This window comes from Primulina tabacum, chromosome 11, assembly GCF_025594145.1.
Source record: "Primulina tabacum isolate GXHZ01 chromosome 11, ASM2559414v2, whole genome shotgun sequence".
NCBI classification, from domain to species: Eukaryota; Viridiplantae; Streptophyta; class Magnoliopsida; order Lamiales; family Gesneriaceae; genus Primulina; species Primulina tabacum.
Genome location: NC_134560.1, coordinates 11,077,977 through 11,098,383, shown reverse-complemented (window position 1 = coordinate 11,098,383; position 20,407 = coordinate 11,077,977). Strand labels below are relative to the sequence as shown.

Below are 20,407 nucleotides of genomic sequence, written 5' to 3'. Positions count from 1 at the left end.
CCTTGTTGATATGTTACTAAAATTATTAAAATATTTCCTTATTGATATATGTTCTTTTGAATTATAATTATAATCATAAAAAAATATAGAATACATTACTTTAAAGGTAAATTTGTGAAATCCTCTCCACATCTTTGAATTAAAATTCAGTATCTCGCCGTAATTTTTTAATATTTAGTACCTGACAATGATATAATTTTAGTTTTAAAAACATACAAACCCAAGTTACAATTTTGTCCTTTTATTATTTAAAAAATATATAATTTTATCCACGAATCGTCTAAAATATAATTTTTTTTTAAAAAAAATATTTCTCACTTTTCATGAAATAAGAGTAAATACTTGACATACGAACTAACTATTATTGAGATTGGGATAATTGATTTCACTATTTGAATACTCCAAATTGTATAAGAAATCAAGTTTTTTCTTATACACGATTGATTATTCACGTGCATTGTATTTTTTAGTTGAATTATTTGTATACAAAAATAATTATTAATTATGTTAACATTAAAGTAGCTATAAATTTGTGAAAAATCATTTAAAAATATATAAATATAATATTTATTAATTAAAAACTATAAAAAAATCATTTTAAAAAATATAAATAAAATCAATTATTTATTCCAATATATTTAAACCTTTTTCAAAGTCTTGTTCCTCTCAGTATTCTCAGAGTTTTCGATTATTTTCCTGTCAATTCCATCGCCTCCAAGAGGTATTTATGCACAGTACCTACGCATACACGTCTATAATTTTGTATGTATTCGCGAGTTATACTTTCTGGCCACGTAAACGTGTTTGCGTTTTTGCCCGTGTTCTTGCTTTTGCTGTACTGAATTCCTCTGTTGAATTATTTGGATGATTAATCTGTTTGTTTTTTAGTTTGTTGAATTTTTTTGGCTGATTAATCTGTGATATGGGTTTTTTTTTGTTCATATCGATTAGTTTTATTGAATCGGTATTACTGAGTGCGGTACGAGTGTGTGTTTTTGTTTTTTTGTTTGTTTTTTGAGGTTTTACTGTGATGAATTTCGTTTAGTTTGTTTGTATTTTTTCTGATGATTTAGCTGAGCTAATTGCCTTACTTTATTTCTTAGAATTATTTTATGATTCTAAAAGTTTATGTGATCTACCGCCTACGTTTATATGTTTTTGTTCATATGTGCTTACTGGTTTATGTCATATTCGACTATCCTTTATCTTCCACTTTTGCTCAGTTGTTTATGTTTGACTTTGTTTTAGTGGAAAATAATTGTAACTATATTTATACCAGTTTATGTCATGGGATTTATAAATTGAATTTATAGGTCTACGATTATGATCATGTTTGATGTAGTGCTTTCACTATATCCATATTTCTTCTATTCTTTTTGTATTCAAAATGACGTGGAGTCGGATGGTCTGTAAGAATTGGTAGTGCCTTTACTCGAAGAAAAAAACAAGATGATCATTGTGGTCAAGCCAATTGTGTTGAGTTAGTGCCAGGGTAAATGCATAGAGAATAGAGGGAGTAATTTTTGCACCTGGCAAAAGTCTATATCCTCTTACAAATATTGAGTGCAATGGTAATTTCAATGTTTCTTTACGGTAAATTATAAAATTAAATATTTTTGCTCGGTCTTGAAATTTTCTCTATCTGCATGTTGGAATGAGCTACTATGGCCTACAGTATGTGATGCTGGTGTTTTAGTAATGTTCAGCTTCTTGCTTGCTATATTTCGGAAAATTTCTTAGTTTATGATTATGGCTACTATGATTTTGCTTTCTAATTAATTAACTCTGGACTGTACATTCTTGTTAACCAAGTATGGGCGACGCAGTTCAGATTTCAAAATGACATTTTTCATGACTCATATTATGATGTTTCTTTTTATGTGTATAGTGGTGGAACAATGACCAAATTCCTGGTTGCCCCGGGTGAACAGAAGGGATAATTTAAGCACTGATGGGAGGCTGCTGTTGTTGCTGTGCATCTGAGAGTACTGAACAGAACAGTACATCAGCATACTTTAACGTCGGTGATATCCCCTGCCTAATCAATTGCACTTTTCTATCAATCTTAATAATATCGATGGGTCCATCAGGTTGAATAAGACCTCATAAAATTTATCTAAATGCTTGATTTTCTGTGAATTGTAAAAGCAGTGGTTTACTTATTTCTTGATGTCTGTGTTCAAGCAGCATTCTATGTCAAATTCTCGTGTGTGAAAACAATATCATTTTTCTAGTAGACATTAGGTTAACCATCCCAACTTGGTGATTATGAGAAATCTGGTCTGGATTGTAAGTCTTTAGTTTCGTCAAAATCACTGCTATTCAAAATGCGGATTGCAATAACGTAAAATTCACTGAATGTGTCATTGTAATCTTGCTTCACGTGAAATCTGGCAATGGCTATTGGGCTGTCCTGGAGGCCAGTGACATGTTTAGTATCTGTGCTCTGTGCTAGTTATTCTGGCATAGGAGTGCTCTGTGCTAGTTATTCTTAAAACTCTGTGCTAGTTATTCTTAAACGCAGTACACTGTACGAAAATGATTACCTGAATGCAAGTAATAATCCCCCCTCTTCTCCACCAAATCCAACAGAAAAGAGTGATGACCGTGAACGGCTTGGGAAAAAATGGTGGTGAAAGGAAATCAATGTAGATTGCTTATATTAGCTTGTGCTTTAGTATTGAAAGGATCAGCATCGTGATATTTGTGGCAATATTATATTAATGAAACACATAATGCAATGACTTGTTCAGAATGTTTTAGATAGTGCTTCTGTGCTGCTGATGAAGGAAACTGTTCTCTCTTGCATCTCAGTGTGTTGTAGAACAAACCTTGCTTTAAAAATTCTTTCTTACACTATTCTGTATAATAGCACGAATTATTAAACGCTCGTTAATTTTTCCTATTGCCTCTGAACACAGATGTGTTATGTGTGTATTAGCTCTTGGTTTCTTCCTTCTTCGTTAGCTGTGATTATGAGTTACTATCTTGTTTTGGATATTCTTGATGTAGGTTTTTAACTAAGTAATTTGATTTTCTATTGCGGCGATTTAACTTGCAGTATCCAGTCTCTGAAGAGCATGAACCCTTGTCACCTCACATTTCAACAGTCGCTACTCTCTCTACGGGGATTTTGGTCGATACAAATCTAGATACCTCAGTCCCAGATACTTACCGGTCTCCGCCTGCGCCTATACCATTTGTACCCCCACCTGCTCCACCATCGAATCAAGAAATTCCTGGAAATAAAGTGGCAGTGGCTTTGAAAACGACAAACACCATTGTTGTTGAAGACACAAATTTAGAGACCAAGTTAAAGAGCCTGAATTCTGATGGGAAGGCAGAACTTAAGAAGTCAGTTGAGCCTTTTGTTCCATCTTTGCAAGATGAGGAGGATGTTTGTCCCACTTGTCTTGAAGGTCTGACAAAACCACTTTTGTAACTCCTCTCATGCGCATTTTTTTGCTTCGAGAACTGAAATTTGACTTCTTCACATTTGCTGCAGAATATGACTCAGAGAACCCAAAAATCATCACAGGATGCGACCACCATTTCCACCTTGCTTGTATACTTGAATGGATGGAAAGAAGTGATGCCTGTCCCATTTGTGATCAGGTTTGGATGATAGCTACACCATGACCGTGATTATCTGCTCTATGTTTTCTGATGGCCCAATTTCTTTATCCTGAAACACTTTTAGTAACTTCTCTATTTTTCTTAAATGCAGGAGATGACTTTTAGCCCTTTCACAGGAGAGTAGGTAATGAAGTTCTTCAGTTGATATCTTAGAAATGCCCTAGAGTTTTTGATGCTTTCGTGGGAGCGGCTCAGTTTTGTGTCCATTTACTGCCTCACTATTATGCTCATTTTGTCTCTTTATATGTTGATTTTCTACATTTTCCCATAATTTGTGAAGATTTTGAGATTTCAAAGAATAAATTTTATTTTATTTCTAAAATAACAAGTTGTGGTTAAGGTTGCATAGTTTTCTTGTACATATTACCTGGGACAGGTGGTCATCCCTGCTAGCAATTCAAATTCTACAGAATGTATTGTTTCATTTGATTGATTTTAGATTACATGATGCAAAACCATCATTGGCAAAGGCTTTGTTTATTATGCATCTGTATAGAAGTAAGAAGTTGGGCAATCCCATTTCATACTTATTTGTCATGCCAAACGTTAAGGTAGGTTTGTTCCTTTCTCTATTTGATCTCATCTTGACTTGTCAAATTACCCACAGTGTATGGAGTAATTTTTTACTCTGTACTCTCTCTCTCTTATATATTTGTAGAAAGAACCATAAATCAGAAATTTTCATTAATTGAAAGGGACTTCGGTCGTAAGGTACCAACAATCTAGCAAAAGCAGAGTAAGGGCCTCTTTGTTTTGTGTTGATAATTTTCCAATAGACCCTTTAATTCTGATGGACGCTAGTTAAAGAAATTTAGATCTCTGATTATCTTTGGGCTGATTAGGAAATGTAGTAGGATGAAGTGGCAAAATATGTCGATGCATCTCATAATGTCCTACTATAAGAAGGACACTTAATCGTGTCGTATTACTCCAAGTTGGCCCAACAAAAAATAAATCAGACTGTTATGGTCAAGAGTAAGGATCTACGTTACGGTTCGATTCGGTCTGTAAATATAATGAAAAGTAATATTTTTTGACATAAAAAATAATATTTTTCTGGGTCGGGTTGGAGATATTTTCCACAAAATTGATGCGCAAGACGGTCTCGCAAAATTTGTTGTGTAACTGAAGTTTACAACTTGTTTTTTTATTTGATCATTATTTATCTATAGGGGGTTACACGTTTAAGAATTTATATGCTAATTTTTTTGTGGATATCATTTATCGGTATCACTTAGGTGTTCAAATGAATTTAATATGGTGAAAAATTCAAGGCTCGAATTCGGTTCGAAATAGATATATTTGAACTCGAGCTCAATTCGAAATTCGAAAATTTTAAAAATTTTGTTCGAGTTTGTTTCGAATAAAGGCTCGGATTCGAGTTCGATTCAAAAGACGTGAACATGTTCGCAAGCTATTCGAAGTATTACTCGAAAATAAATACTTGAAATGATCGAAATTAATTTATTATATATTAAATAAAAACAATATATATAATATAAAAACATTAAATACAACTTGATGAAATATGAATTAATTAAAAATTATCTATCAATAATTAATTTTAATAGATAATTAAATGTCACTAATTCAATGGAAATATGTGTCAAATTTGGGGAAAACAAGTGTCAAAATTTGAAATAAATTAAGACAAATGTCCAAGCTTAGTGGCTCCTCTACTCCTATAAATACATCCATTCTGAAGTCTTTCATCAGAAAATTTGATCTAGATTCGTGGGTTTAAAGAGAACAAGTTGTAGTGGGAAGTTAGAGTGGAAAATGTGGGGAAAATAGAGAAAATTGAAGGAAAATTACCAAATCTTGTCCAAAAATATCCAAATTTTCACACAACCACCCCTTTCATATCTAGAAATCATGATTTTCTTGAGGTGTAACAATATGATGATCCAAATCCTCCCGGAAAATTCAAGTTCATGAAAAACAATTTTTTTGAAAAATTCCATAAAACCGAATCTGAGGTAGTCATTTCAAGCTCGAATTACTCCTCTTGAACGAATTTTCCTTCGGTTTTGAAATACAAGTTGTTCAAAATGTTTCTTAGTTTATAAATGCGCCAGTCGATCATCCAAAAAGTCGCCGAAATACTTTTTTTGGTCGTCCAAAGTAAGCATGATAGTCATTCTATTTTTTCAAATTATGTTATTGAACAGTTTCGTAATAACATCATAATGGAAAATTTAAGACGCGCGTGGTCATCGAAGCAACCACTTGCGGCGCTAGGCACCACTCCGATTTTTCGGTTTCTGATTTCCGAATGATTCTGCATTATTTTTAGGAATTTCCGGAAATTTTAATGATTTTTGGATGTATATTTTAATTGTTATAAATTTTTAAAGCTTTATTCAAAACTACTTTGGTACAAATTTTGTACAAAAATGTTTTTTAAAAGTTTCAACACCTACTACCAGTCTTAACCAATGTAAAATATCAAAATTATATTTATAGGAAATTATTTTTTATTGGGATTGAAATTAAGACGAAAAGTAAGCTACCGAGGTTTCTACCGAGAGGTTTTTGCTACAGATATCGTCAATGATAGGTTTTAACATTTGGCCTGTAATTTACAATGAAGTTTATAAACTACTGCTTTATTCATATATTGTATCATGTTTTTCATGTCACAAATTATTGATCATATTGTACTGCATATTTGAATATATGGATTTATTGGTTCTTGACTTGTTACCAATCGGCTATTACTGAATGACTGAATGAATTGAGCCTGGATAATGACATATGTACCTGATTGCTAGTCCACTGGACAACGCGGGTTCGGCTCGAAAATGTGAGTTCACTTTGGCTCATAAATGATCGATTGCACATATCCTACCTGAATACGTGGGAAAAAGTGATACACCAAATTTTGGTGGGGGCCATCTCTTTAGCCGACACTATTTACTTCAGAGTCCTGATTATTCACTACATGTCACTTGACATGATATTTTCATTATGATATGTTATTACTGATACATGTTATCTCATATTGAATTATTGCAATGATAAATTTTTGTTTGACTTGTTATAAATATGTATAAGCTCAATTTTATTACCTTACGTAGTCCTCAAAGGCTTAACCTCTATTTTATTTCTATTTATTGTAAATTCTAGATACATGATTTCGGGACTTCAAATAGGATGAAAATTGAGAAAGAGATTGTTGGACCGTAACTGTTCTATTGAATTCACAATTTTTTATTTTTATAAATTAAAGAATTGCATTTGCATATGCTTCTGGTACACTAAATATAAATTAATGATAGTGTTTAGCAAAAAATCCATAGCAACGCTCTACAAAGTTTCTCTCATTTATTTTGTTGTTTATTTCTATTTTCAGCAATTTTCTTCTACAGATTTTAATATGTCCATCCAAGTTTCATGTAAAAGCTTTGTTCGAATTTATAACAGCATAATAAATGTTGATATTGTTTATGAATTCCTCCTTTAATTCCATTATATTTCTTATTCCGTGTTCATATTTTTGGAGTCATTTAGAGGGAATTATTACGAACGATCGAATCGAGAGTCGCAACGTTTGATAAAGAAGTCAGATTATTCTACAATTTTGGCACGAACACGTGCCTGGCACGCTCGCAATTTTCGTGACAAACAAGTTGGCACGCCCGGTGGGACACTATGCCTCCAAAGCGTACTGAGAAGAATGAAAGAATTCCTCCATCACAGGGGAAAGGTCATCGCTCACAGGAAGAAGAAACTGATGCAGATGGAAAAACTGTTGAAAGACTTGTTCATCAGTTCGAAGAGGAGACTACGAAGGAAGGAGTTGTCGTTTCTGGTGGTGATGGACCTTCAACAAACTTCATGGTGACTATGGAAAAGAATATCCGTAGTGATCTCAGAGAAATGACCTAAGCTTTCGCTACTGTTATGATGGAATTTGTGGCAGAGGTGAAGGAATGGAGGAAGTCTGCAAAAGGAGAGGTTGTCACATCAGAAAATGATAAACTTCAAGAAGTGGATACTAAACTATTTAAAGATCAAGACCAAGGATCAGGGATTCCTTAAGCAGGTGAAAATCGTCGCTTGGGAGAAGCACTGATTCCTGAATCTACCAAGGAAGGAAGATACACTCCTCTGCACAAAAGAGATGAGGAATTGGGGTTAAAATTCCAAAATTGCAGTAACAGTAAACAAGTGGCTGATAATATGTTCTATGTGACGTCTCCTAACTTACATCCAGGGATGTATGGTGATGGAGGAATGCGTGGATATTCAGTGCCAGGTTCGGGTAATAACACTCGGGGGGCAATCTATTCTCCTCACCAGTTACGACAAACTCCAGTGTTGGATTTTGAGATGGTACGTGATGTTATTCAAGAGTTGTATGGCCCAGGAGTTAGGTCAATCAACCGACCAGAATTCCATAAACCGTATCCTGATGTTGTTGATCGTGAAAATCCTTATCCATGAGGATATCGCATTCTAGACTTCACTTTATACTCTGGGGAAGATGGTCAGTCAAGTGTGGAACATGTAGCAAGGTTCACAATCCAGTGTGGGGAATTAGCAAATCTGGAGAATTTTTCCAATTACAAGCTACGCCTGTTCCCAAATTCTTTGACTAGCACTGGTTTCACGTGGTATGCGACGCTACCTCGAAACTCTATTATGACTTGGCATGATATGGAACGTCAATTCCATACACAATTTTTCCGAACAGTGCCTGAGATCAGTATAGCGGAATTGTCAAGGGTGGTCCAAAAACCGGGGGAATCTGCTAACGATTTCATTTGTAAATTCAAGAAGGTGAGAAGCAGATGCCGAGTTTTCCTCCCCGAATCAGAATACGTGAAGATGACACAATGAGGGCTCGATTTTGAGCTTAGAAAGAAATTCCAAGGGATGGAATTCCGTGATTTTTATGAACTTGCTGCCAAAGTATCAGAGTATGAGGAATTGTTGCGGGAAGAGAGTCATAAAAGAAAGTCTACAGTGGGCACTTATTTCCAGGAAGTGGAGGATGTTGCATTGGCAGATGTAGCAAATTTCGGATCATGCACTGTCCCTTTCTTGAAACGCAAGAATGAAGAATTCTCCAAGAAAAACTTTCCTCCAGTGCAAAACACCCTATACTTTCGATGCATCAAGGACGGAGGAAATTTTCGATCACTTAGTGAAGGAAAAGTTTATAACAACATTTCCCTCAGATCACAAGCTGCCCACTAGGGAAGAGTTGAAAGGAAGAGATTACTATAAGTATCACAATTCCTTCAACTATAATACTAATGCTTGTTTGGCTTTCAAGAATGTCTTGGAGGAAAGAATCAACAAGGGGGTCCTGAAATTTCCCGAGAAAAAAGAAGCAATGATAGTGGATGAAGATCCGTTTCCCCCGGTAGCCAATGTGAACATGAGCAGTACTGACTTGCATTTTTTAATCAATGAGAGGAGAATGAATGGGAGTGGGGACATGTCCATTAAACCAAGACTTACCATAAAGAAGTGTTGGGTGCCTCGAAAAATGATATTTGAGGTTAAAGAGAAGAGGACAGAAGCTACTCCTGGAAAAGACCACTATTACAGTGGGGGCAGTCTGCATTATACTGAAAGGAATATGAGGTATGATAGGGAATCCATGGCCAAAAGGCCGGAGAACCAGTACCTCAGAAGGAGCCCATGTTCTTGGTCGGTGAATAGCGAGAGAAGAAGTGACCTTCAGTCATTTCAGAAGATAATACAGAGGCCATCTCTTCTGAACACCGATAAAAATTATGAAAGGAAATCCCGCTTTGTTGTTCCTCCCAGAGCAATTTCCGATGGCGTATGCAGGCGGGTAGAACATCCAAAATTCCCAAAACATCTTTCTCGAACCCAAAAATGACGCCTGTTGAGAGAAAAAGCTGCTGAACGCACATTGAATATGGAGTAGTCATGTAAAGAGAAGAAAAAATTTGGGAGGAAGGATACTGAAGATAAAGAAGAGGAAGATGATGACTTGTTGTCGGAGGAAGATAGTAACGTGGTCAAGAAAGCTAACTGCAAGGTAGGGCAGATTCTTGTTTCATTCGAGTGTACCACTGGCTCATTAATGCTGCCAGAGGAGTTTAAACGCAAAAAAACGTTTGAATCCAATGTATTCACTGGAAATCAAAGTGGTATAGAATCCATTCAAACTGATATTTTGAATGAGAGCGTCGGTGTTCTTGTCGATGAAGAGAAAAGAGTGTTGATGAAGCAACCCACCAACGAAATGACGAAACATATCAAACCACTCTACATTGTAGCACACGTGAATGGAAAGCCGTTGTCTAGAGTGCTGATAGATAATGGGTCTGCTGTGAATATTTTTCCATACAGAATCCTTCAGAAGTTGGGGAAGAATGTGGAAGACTTGATCCCTACCGAAGTCTCTGTGGCAGCTTTTACCGGGGAATCTACGAAAAATTTGGGAGTGTTGCCAGCAAATGTTACTGTAGGGTCTCGATCCTTGCTGTCAGCTTTTTTCGTGGTCAATTCCAGTGCTAGCTTCCATGCTCTGTTGGGAAGAGATTGAATTCATACCAACCATTGTGTACCATCATCCATGCACCAGTTACTGTTGATATGGAAAGGGGATGAGGTGGAAGTGGTACAGGCTGATTCACAGCCGTATCAATCTAATTCAAACACAGTAAAGGCTAGGTATTATGATGGAGCCTTCGGCCCTATTAAAATTCGTGACTACAAGGTGAATGGACAGCAAGGTGCAGTCTACATGGATACTAAAAAAGTGAGAGAAACAGTTGAAAAAATTCTCAAACCCACCGCCATGGTCTCTCCTAGACCCATGGTCCGGCCTATTATCGAGGAGGTCGATGATTAAGTTCACTAAAGAAGAGATGGAAGTGGATGCAACTTCCGAATGGAAAGCCACATTGCAGCAGCTGGTGAACGAAGTGCAATCTCAAGAATTGGGGGATATCGATGGTGTTGAAGTAATATTTGAGGGGGAATGTAGAGGAAGCGAGGAAAAAAAGTTACAAATGGAGGATTTAATCTTAGCCCCGGCTCCGATGAAAGATCTACAGCCGGAGGCAAATGGTTCATAAAGATGGAATAGATGAGAAGTATTGTAAAAAGTAGGTTGGATGACCACTTTGGTTAGTTTTGTCATATTGACTCATAAAAAGATTCTGTAAATATGTGAGGATTAGGCTTTTAAGCCATTCCTTGCTGAAGTTTTTTGTAAATAATGATGGAGCATTGTGAATAAATAAAATGATTGCTCATGGAATCCGATGTAGTTGATGTATTTTGAGAGGAATATTTATTGTGTTGGTTGGCTAAATTGATGAAAAAGTGATGTTTGTTTATGGCATATCTTGAAACTTTGGGGAGTATTGTTTGAATAATGTTGTTTAACAGTTGATTGGTAACAAGCAGTGTTGACCCATCATGTTTGCATCAATGTTGAAGAAAACAGGTTTTTGCCGTTTGTTTAGTTTTTAGAAAATTTTGGCAGAGTTTTCCTTGTAAATGTGAAATGTCAAAATACAAATACATGAAAACAAATCTCAAGCAACATGTATAAAGTAAACAACATGTTTCCAACAACAAAGTTTGGCTTTTAAGCCATTTTCTCAACTCTACACATCATAAAAAACACTTGTCAAACAATGGCAAACAAGTGCAAAAAGTACACCTACTGTCCCTAGCCTACGTATTTTTTTTTTTACTTTCAATGTGTATGACATTCCATACATATATGCTCAGTCAGTTGCAAAGATATTTATCCAAGCTTGGAAATTTATTTTGGATTGGCCGGCGACACTCCCAAGAGGCAAGATTTTCCTTCTCCATTGGTATTTAAGGTACTGCTTGCATTGGCCTTTGAGATAAATCCTCGATTTTTCCAACTATGTTCCTACGAAATAAATGTGATCACATGAGAAATAATGGGGTGTTGATCAACAAAATTATGCTTTGTGTGTGCTATATGTTGTCATTGATGTGGCACGCGCCACTTCTTTTTGAGATGGAATGAATCTTGCCATTTTTGAATTTATGGCTTGCTAAAATTCCTGTAAATGAGATCTCGTCCTCAATGAATTTGGTGGAGCATCACAATTCCTTGTGCTAGTGCATTTCGTGTAAACACATGGAAGATTATATAAGTTGCACAAGCTATAGACCAAGCTCTGAATATGCACACCAAGGAAGTTGCTCTGTTGAGGTGCAAGCAGTGAGTGTTGCAAGGTGTTGCTATCAAAAAACTCATTCAAACATAGGCACAAACACCTTGAGAGCAGTATGAAATGTGGAAAATTCTACTGTGTTTTTGTGATAGAGGATTGAGAAAAATGGTAAAATATACCTAACTTGAGAAGGTGTGGCTTGATGTAAAGAAGTTTGATGATGACAGTTTTCAGAAACTTGGATGGCATTACAAAGGAGATATAATCGGCAGTTTCTTCGGGAAGATCGGTGGGTGCTGATGTAGATTTGGGTGGATGGAATGAGAAAAAAAGAGATAAGGAAGGGGTCAGGGAAAGCACACTCGGATCTAACCTGTTGGAGGAAGAACATGCATTCTAGCTGTCAATTCTTCTTCAAATCCATAGAACCAATCCTTTCAAAACCATATGACTGTACGCTGAGCTTTGAATAGCTAGAAGACCAAACAAAGTAGCCAAATAGCCAAAACGGACCAAATTGGCCATTGGCCCAAATTGGCTAGGGGCCAGTTGTTTAGCCCAAATATTTGAAAACCCACCAACTATAAAAGCCTGCATAATATGAGAAGGCCCAATAAACAAGCCCATAAAGTGTCAGTTGAAGACCATGACGGAGGAGGTGATCCATGACACATCATGGATAGACGTGGAAAATGGCCAAACCGTTTAGAGGAGTTGTATAAAAATGGAAACGAAAGAATCAAGAACCCCCGACAAAATCAACACCAAAATCCATAGCAACGCTTTGCAAAGTTTCTCTCATTTATTCTGTTGTTTATTTCTATTTTCAGCAATCTTCTTCTACAGATTTTAATATGTCCATCCAAGTTTCATGTAAAAGCTTTGTTCGAATTTATAACAGCATAATAAATGTTGATGTTGTTTATGAATTCCTCCTTTAATTCCATTATATTTCTTATTTCGTGCTCATATTTTTGGAGTCATTTCAAGGGAATTAGAACGAACGATCGAATCGAGAGTCGCAACGTTTGATAAAGAAGTCAGGTTATTCTACAATTTTGACACGAACATATGCCTGGCACGTCCGCAATTTTCGTGACAAACAGATAGATATCACACTTTTGGGTTATATGTTCTAAAGAGATTATTTTCTGATCGATAAGTCTAAAAGTTTGCAAAATGCACCAAATAATTGAGTTTTTATTTTTTTGGCTTCCCATATAATGGTCAGCCAATATTTGTCAACTTCTAGAATTTGGCCGGATTTAGACTTCTAGAAAACTAAAATTTGGTAAATTTGTACTACCCTTTGTGAAATATATCTGATATAATAATAGTTGGTCAAATTATTTAATATATATATTATTTCATGAGAGGAAGTCGGTCATTGGTATTAAATTTAGTTCAATCTATTGCGTAGTATGGGACCATACAATTATACAAAGACAAATTTTCTACTTTGAAATTTCAATCTTTTTCTTGGCAATGAAAGATTTAGTCACCGGAGCAAAAAAATTGAATTTTAAATTACTGCATAAATAGACCCGTACCAAACTCGAGGCACATGATACGGTCGCCTGACTCGCCTCAGGTAGTATTTTTGTAATCGGATCGGACCGTTAGACTGGTTCACCCGAGAATAGTTGACATGACCGGTGCTGAAACTCGAAAAAGTAATCGAATCGTTTAAAATCGGTAGAGAACCGGTAGGTTATTAATAACCAACGGGGTCTTTGATTTTTCATCAACATTTTTTATGTGTACTCGGTATTTGGTTACATGTGAAGTTAAATGTAATTTGGATTTTAGAGTTTGAATCGTGATGTTTATGTGAATATTTGTTGTATTTTTCGGCTTAAAAAATTTGGTAAAACCTATAAAATAATAAATATATTAATATTTTTATTTACTATATAAAATAAATATAATATTAAAATAAATATAAGTAGCGTCTCATTGTTATCTGTCAAAAGCAAATAATGATCCTTACACATTCTCAAAGTTTGATAAACCAAAATTCATTAAAGTTTTAAAATAAAAATATTTCTTATTACTAATCAAACAATTAAAAGAATCAGTCTTGCACAAAAATAGAATTATTTGAATGAGTACTTCCCTCCACCATGAACCGCCCTATCCTCTTTGGTCATCGTCTATCACTGGTTCCCTCGCCTACATTGATAAAAACTCGTAAAATACCCAAAATTTTAAACACAAACATAAAACTTTTACCATCTACATAAACACCTAATTTTCCCTTAAAATTTCTTTCATAGATAACTCATTTAATTTTATGAAGTGTGCCTCAGAAATTTTCTCCAGTCAATAGTCGTAGTTGTTCAATCGAACATACAAAAATTTAATGGCCAAAATATAGTCTTTTTTTAATAAAAAAATATTATAGTAGGATCCGAGGAATTGTTTCTCAAACTGTCACATAGTTTTAAAAAGCTCTCATTTTTATTATAGTTTGGAAAAAAAAAATTATTTTTATAATATTTTATTAAAATCCCCGATTCCGTGTGCTAATTACTTCTTTATATTCAACGTACTATGAAAGCAGTCGTTTCTTCGAAGCCTCGCAATTATCCACATTCCCAGCTGTATTTCTACGCTTTCCTCTGAAATCTCAGTCCATCTTCCGGATTTTTCTCTTCTTCGCTCAAAAATCAAAACTCAGATTCGATTTCAGTTTCTGCGGAGGAAGGAGAAGCAGCGGAAATGGGGTCGCAGCAACATTTGGATAAGATGCAGCAGCGGCAGAACTACCGGAACCTATGGCACACAGATCTTATGCGCACCATTCAGAATGATCCTCCCTGTATGTTTGATTGCATTCCAACTTTTTTTTTTGTGTGTGTACGTTGTTGTTTCTGTAATTGATGGGTAACTGTTTTACCCTTTTATGATTTCCTTTTTGTGTTGGGTTTCTATTTTGCAGATTGTTGCTTGGCGCTGTGGTGGTGAGTGAGTAATGGAGTTTTGATTTTGTTGTGCTGTGATTTTCTTGGCGTTTTTGCGGTGATTTAAGTTGCTATTGCGTTCTGATCTGAGTTCTTGTTTGGAGTTCGATATTTTTTCCCCTAATAGATGAAAAGTCAATTGCTGTTTTGTTCGGTAAGACATATTGGTACAATATTAAAACTTTTCTGTGACAAGAGAGTTGCTTTGAGCAATTTATTTAAATTTCATGTATCGAACATTGATTTCTAATTTTTTTTTTTGGTTACCAGATTTTAAATTGACTTTGACTTGCACAAATATTTAAATTCCCCGTGCATGGTTTCACATCACAGAAAAATATATTTTATAGTTCTGCATTGATTTAATGCACATACACGACTAAGGAGTAAATAAATTTACCACTATTCAAAGGTTAATGTAGAACAATGAGTAATAAAAGTTTCTTCCTCCATGAGTATTATTTCTTACTGTGAAATGGAATGGATCTCAGGATCCCTTAAATGCTCGAGAGGTATTATCGTGATTTGAACAACTTTATTCCTTTTATTATTTTGTTTTTGAATCTGACTGCCTTTTTTTTACAGAATCAATCCCTTTTTAAGGCATAGTGTAAATATTGTTTTTTGTTTTTGGCAATTGATTATTGGAATTAAAGGCCAAATGGTACTATGAACTTTTGTTAAGCTCCCACTTTTGCTGTAGAGGTACCCAACTACAGTTATTTACTTTCTGTGTCAACAAGATCTGTTTTAGAAAATAAAGTATAAGATCTTCTATATCCCATTAGTCTTGTTTCGTGTCATCAGTTGATTAAGGATACCTGTTCATGGCTATCTCGGGAAACCTCTATTTTATTTCAAGGTGGTCCCTTGACTGAGTTTTTCATGCTTCAATGGTGTAGTCTGAATATGATATCCATAGATAATAACTATGTTATTCTTAGCTTAGTGTCGGCATAAAACTGTTTCCTCTAGGTTTGTTGAAGAAATATAATGATGCTAACACGGGACTGTAAATTACTTCAAAGTAAACCAAAATTCTGATTGATGTGCCTCATAGTTAATGAATCAATTGTAAAATTGAATCGAGGCCTGATTGTATGATACAAATGAAGCTTTCTATATATTATGTATGTGAAATGAAATTCATGTGTTATGGATCAGTGATATGGAAATGATAGTTGATTGAACGATATCAGTGATCGAACGATATCAGAGTTCTTTTGAAAACTTTTGTGTTGACCTGATGGTACTTATGTCATATCCGTATCCGTGTTGTATCTATGTCCGATACTTTAGAAATTTTTTTTAGGAGTATCCGTGCTACTTAGAGGATTGATTGTATGATATAAATGAAGCTTTCTATACATTATGTATGTGAAATGGAATTCATGTGTTATTGGATCAGTGATATGGAAATGATAGTTGATTGAACAATATCAGAGTTCTTTTGAAAATTATTGTGTTGTAACTGACCTAATGAAATTGTACTTATTTCGTGATTTCAAAATTTGCAGCGGACCATGTATATCTTATATGCTTCGGAAAAGAGCCCTTTACAATGATATGACTCGGTAGTTGAAGTCTCCTCCCTTGCTAGCTTGTTATTGGATCCACCTGCTTGCATGATCAAAGTGTAATTGTGTGTTCAACAGGTATGTCTGCTGTGCTGGCTATATGCCTTGCAGTGGTCGATGTGGAGAAAGTCGTTGCCCTGAATTTTGTCTTGCCACAGAGGTAAAACCAAATTTGGTTTTGATTGTTTTTGAGAATTAGTATTTTATCTTAAAATGAAAACATTATATACGGTCACTGTAATCGCCATTTTTCAATTATGAATAATAGTAGTGTACTGAGACCGATTCTTATTATCTATTTATTGTCTTTCAAAATTTCAGGTGTTCCTATGCTTTGGAAATTCAGTAGCCTCAACAAGGTTTTTATTGCAAGATGAGTTTAACATACAGACAACGCAATGTGATAATTGCATAATTGTATAGTTTCTCTCTCTGGATCTATTTTCGCATCAACCCTTGTCTCCACGACTAAATATGGCTGTATCTTTGAGTTTTTGTACCCTATTTGATCTTGTATTGATTCTTTACTTTTAGGGTTTCATGTTTTGCCTCCAACAAATTGCTTGCATTTTTTCAATCGTTGCAATGATTGTTGGAAGCGAGGAACTTTCAGAGGCTTCTCAGATACTGTCTTGCTTCTCTGATATGGTGTACTGCTCGTAAGAAACTTAGCTTTAGCTCATCCGATTTCTGGTAAAGGTTGTTGAGTTGTAATGATATCTTCTGGAAATAACTATATATTTTTACGCTTTGCAGGGTTTGCGCTTGCATGCAGGTTAGCACAAACTTCATATGATTACTTGATGGATTATGATACAGTAAAATTTATAGACTGACACGAGAAATGTGGGTGAACCTTGTAGGGATACATGGAGGGCAATTGCCCCACTTCAAATGCAAATACGTTCAGTATTAAATATATATTATATATTTGTCTAAAAACACTACTTGACTTCCAAAGTGTAGTAAGTTGCACCCTTCATCTGATGTGAGAATGAGGAAGTGACTTTCCGAACATTCAGAAATTGTGAATTAAAATAAAACTGGATTTTATGAAAATGCTCATCACATTGTTTGTTGTACACATCGGTATTCTCTTTAGTCCTTGATTCTTTGTGGTAAAACATTAATAAAATTGCCATTCTTTGGTTTGGTTTTAAGGACTTGAATAAAATGTTTGCATTGTTGTGTTTCATATATTTTTTCTGATTTATGCTTTTCTTTTATTCTTCTCACCCTGTTTGTCTCACCTACATTAAATGCATCTTAAGAATGTATGCATCTTAAGAATGTAATCCTGACTCTTTGAAAGGAGAATGGATTAAAAGCAAGTTACCTATCTTTCTCTACCCTTCTCACTATCTCTAAAAAATCATGGATTCAAATGTGGCATAAGCATGTAGTTAACATTAACTAGCTCGTGCTTTCTCATCTTTGAACACTGCTTGTTTGGTCTTGATATTTCAGACGCAACACAAGATCGAAATGGACAAGCGAGATGGAAAGTTCGGCCCACAACCAATGATGGCGCCAAATGTCCAGCAAATGTCACGTCTCGATCAGCCATATCCCCCGTCTGTTGGATATCCACCTGCATATGGCCAGCCCAATTATCCTCCACCTCATCAGGCCCCGGGCTACCCACCTGCCGGCTACCCACCTGCCGGCTACCCACCTGCCGGCTATCCACCTGCCGGCTATCAGAGGTGATGATCGTTCCAGTTTTTTATGTCTTTCTACTACAAACTCGAGACCATAATTTGCCAGTGCGTGCATGATTGGTTTGTTATGTTAAATAGCGATATAGTTGCATATTTGATGAATTATTGTAAGTTTCTCAATTGATTGATGAACATATCTAGTTTGCAGCATCTATATTTGAGCTTGCAACTTGTTCATACTTTTGCATTGAACCCAATATTTTGATGCGCTGAATTTTTTATATGAATGGGCCATGAGGTGAATATATACAATTCTATTCACTCAGTCGCTTTTGCGGCATTCATTTCTATCTTGTTTTGTTCTCAGCAATAAAACACTAAATTGGTCATGTGGCTTTTACTTGCTAATTCTATTGAAGGTGAACATAGTTTTTCAAATGAGATGAAATATGCGAAATCACAAGTTAGCTCGTTTAGCATTCGTGTTATGATGTCGTATACGACTCATTGTCCAAACGATGATTCATCTGATACTTGTTATTTTGCAATTTTCATGAATATGGTAGGGTAATCTGCAACTTTAAAAATTTTAGATTGTCTTTGGATGGGATGTATTTAATTTAAATTAAGGGATTTGATTCGAAGATATATTTGAAATAACTTCTGGATGCTTTTGAAACCCATCCTCTCAATCGCCATAACATTTGCTAAATTAGTATGGTGTGTTGAAAATGCATTTATATGTTGTATTTGGGTGTTGAATTAGAAGAATACATCTGATACAAGGAATTATATGAATGACATGTTGAATATATTGAAATCGTTTCTACTTATTATGAAATTAAAAGAAAATAAACATTTGATTAAATTTACACCTCTACAACATTTGAAGTCATCCATGATTTCAAATAAGTCAATCCAAATGCACTATTCACATAAATTTATCCGAACAATTCACAGATAAAATGAAACCCTGAAAGCATGATTTCTAGAATATCGAAGTGTTGAAAAGAAACAAAAAAAGAGGCAATAATAATATTTATTGTAATATCAATCCTTTGTCGTTTTACTAAAAGTGATAGCTGGTGATAAAAGTGCAACTTAAATATTTTAAACTATACAATAGCTCGAGTACCACAATTCAATCGCTCTGTCAGTAGGATCAATTATTGCACTCCAAAAATTAGGATCAATTATTGCACTTCAAAAATCTATCTCTCAATAATTGCATTTCTTGCGTTCAATGAGAATCGAACCCGTGACCTTGAGTTTGATATCAATTGTATGATCGATCGTTTGTCGCTTTACCAAAAACTATAACTGGTGGTAATGGTGCAACTCAAATATTTTAAATAGTACATCAGCCGAAAAACCACGATTCGACCGGTTTTCCAGCAGGGACAATTATTGCACTTCAACAACATCCCTCTTAATAATTGTATTCCTTACAATCAACGTGAATAGAATCCGTGATCTTGGCTCTGTTACCAATTGTAAGACCGAGTGTTTGTCAGTTTAACAAAAACTATAGCTGACGGTAACGATACAACTTAAATTTTTTAAATCGTACAACTGTCCAAATAATACGATTAAATCACAAAAATAATTATCACACTCCGTACACTTACTATATTAGTTTTCTTAAATTAATATCTCCCCTTGTATTCATGCGATAAAAATAATTGGTGGTTTCGACACCGTGATCCCCTAACGCATCATGTGAGGTCTCCCTCTATATGGAATTACCTAACATCAAAGTCGGATTGTGGTAGGAACTACATGTGGCTCGAAAGCGTTGTTTGGAACAATCGCCTCGTTGGTAACGCTTTTTCCAATTGAATAACACGAAACCATACGACTTAATTCACGAATCTATACTATACTATCATATAATCACCTAATCGATCAACTTTTTTCTTGGAATATAATCATAATTTGAGTTTAAAAAGGTCAAATTGGGCGGCCTAACAACAAAAGTTTAGAATTTTTAAACCACGACATAATTTAATAATCATTCAAAATATTCAGAAAAAAGCCCAAATAAGATTCCAAGAAGCAAAGAATAATATATAAACTTATTCAAAAGAATCTATGCTAAAATATTATAGACATGATTTAAGTTTCAACAAAACAAAAAAAAAAATTATAATATGCAAAAAATTTGTATTTTATTTGGACGAGGAATTTTTTTTTTAACTATATTATAAAATTATGACTGAAATTTAACAACAAATTAATAAATGCCCATTTTTAATCCCAATTTGCGTAATTTTATTTTAATATTTTAATGGGCATAGAAAATTGGAATTTAATTTTGTATGTTGTTTGGTTGGTGTTGACTAGACGTAGACGTGATCTTGGCTGCCACATGTGAGGAAACTTCTTCGCAGGCATCTAAAGAAAAAGATAATACTTTT

The 20,407-nt window shown here is 34.9% G+C and overlaps 2 protein-coding genes across 5 annotated transcripts; both read left to right on the top strand.

The window, feature by feature from the left end:
* Positions 1-644: 644 nt before the first annotated feature.
* Positions 645-4,613, top strand: LOC142519133 (putative E3 ubiquitin-protein ligase RHB1A). Of its 4 annotated transcripts, XM_075622067.1 has the most exons (6): positions 645-721; positions 1,889-2,020; positions 3,062-3,419; positions 3,506-3,615; positions 3,728-3,760; positions 4,491-4,613. In XM_075622067.1, exons 2-5 carry the CDS (start codon positions 1,952-1,954, stop codon positions 3,758-3,760), a joined length of 570 nt encoding a protein of 189 aa, XP_075478182.1. In that variant the 5' UTR covers positions 645-721; positions 1,889-1,951; the 3' UTR covers positions 4,491-4,613. The 4 variants fall into 4 exon arrangements, with proteins under 4 accessions (XP_075478182.1, XP_075478179.1, XP_075478181.1 ...); XM_075622064.1 differs by lacking the exon at positions 4,491-4,613 and having other exon boundaries at positions 673-734; positions 3,728-4,227; XM_075622066.1 differs by lacking the exon at positions 4,491-4,613 and having other exon boundaries at positions 679-723; positions 1,926-2,020; positions 3,728-4,229.
* A 9,727-nt stretch (positions 4,614-14,340) lies between these two features.
* Positions 14,341-18,227, top strand: LOC142518206 (uncharacterized). The gene is made up of 8 exons (XM_075620928.1): positions 14,341-14,610; positions 14,731-14,752; positions 16,270-16,326; positions 16,408-16,489; positions 16,651-16,746; positions 16,864-16,988; positions 17,086-17,104; positions 17,797-18,227. The coding sequence occupies exons 1-8, from the start codon at positions 14,511-14,513 to the stop codon at positions 18,037-18,039; spliced, it is 744 nt and encodes a 247-aa protein (XP_075477043.1). The 5' UTR covers positions 14,341-14,510; the 3' UTR covers positions 18,040-18,227.
* Positions 18,228-20,407: the final 2,180 nt, after the last annotated feature.

What these genes read in the sequence shown, in the direction of transcription:
- LOC142519133 (XM_075622067.1), top strand. Translation starts at nt 1,952, where the DNA reads ATGGGAGGCTGCTGTTGTTGCTGTGCATCTGAGAGTACTGAACAGAAC. An exon ending in GTACATCAGCATACTTTAAC is followed by an intron (nt 2,021 to 3,061) that starts GTCGGTGATATC and finishes TTTAACTTGCAG; the next exon opens with TATCCAGTCTCTGAAGAGCA. An exon ending in TTGTCCCACTTGTCTTGAAG is followed by an intron (nt 3,420 to 3,505) that starts GTCTGACAAAAC and finishes CATTTGCTGCAG; the next exon opens with AATATGACTCAGAGAACCCA.
- LOC142518206 (XM_075620928.1), top strand. Translation starts at nt 14,511, where the DNA reads ATGGGGTCGCAGCAACATTTGGATAAGATGCAGCAGCGGCAGAACTAC. An exon ending in CTTTACAATGATATGACTCG is followed by an intron (nt 16,327 to 16,407) that starts GTAGTTGAAGTC and finishes TGTGTTCAACAG; the next exon opens with GTATGTCTGCTGTGCTGGCT. An exon ending in AATTTTGTCTTGCCACAGAG is followed by an intron (nt 16,490 to 16,650) that starts GTAAAACCAAAT and finishes TCAAAATTTCAG; the next exon opens with GTGTTCCTATGCTTTGGAAA.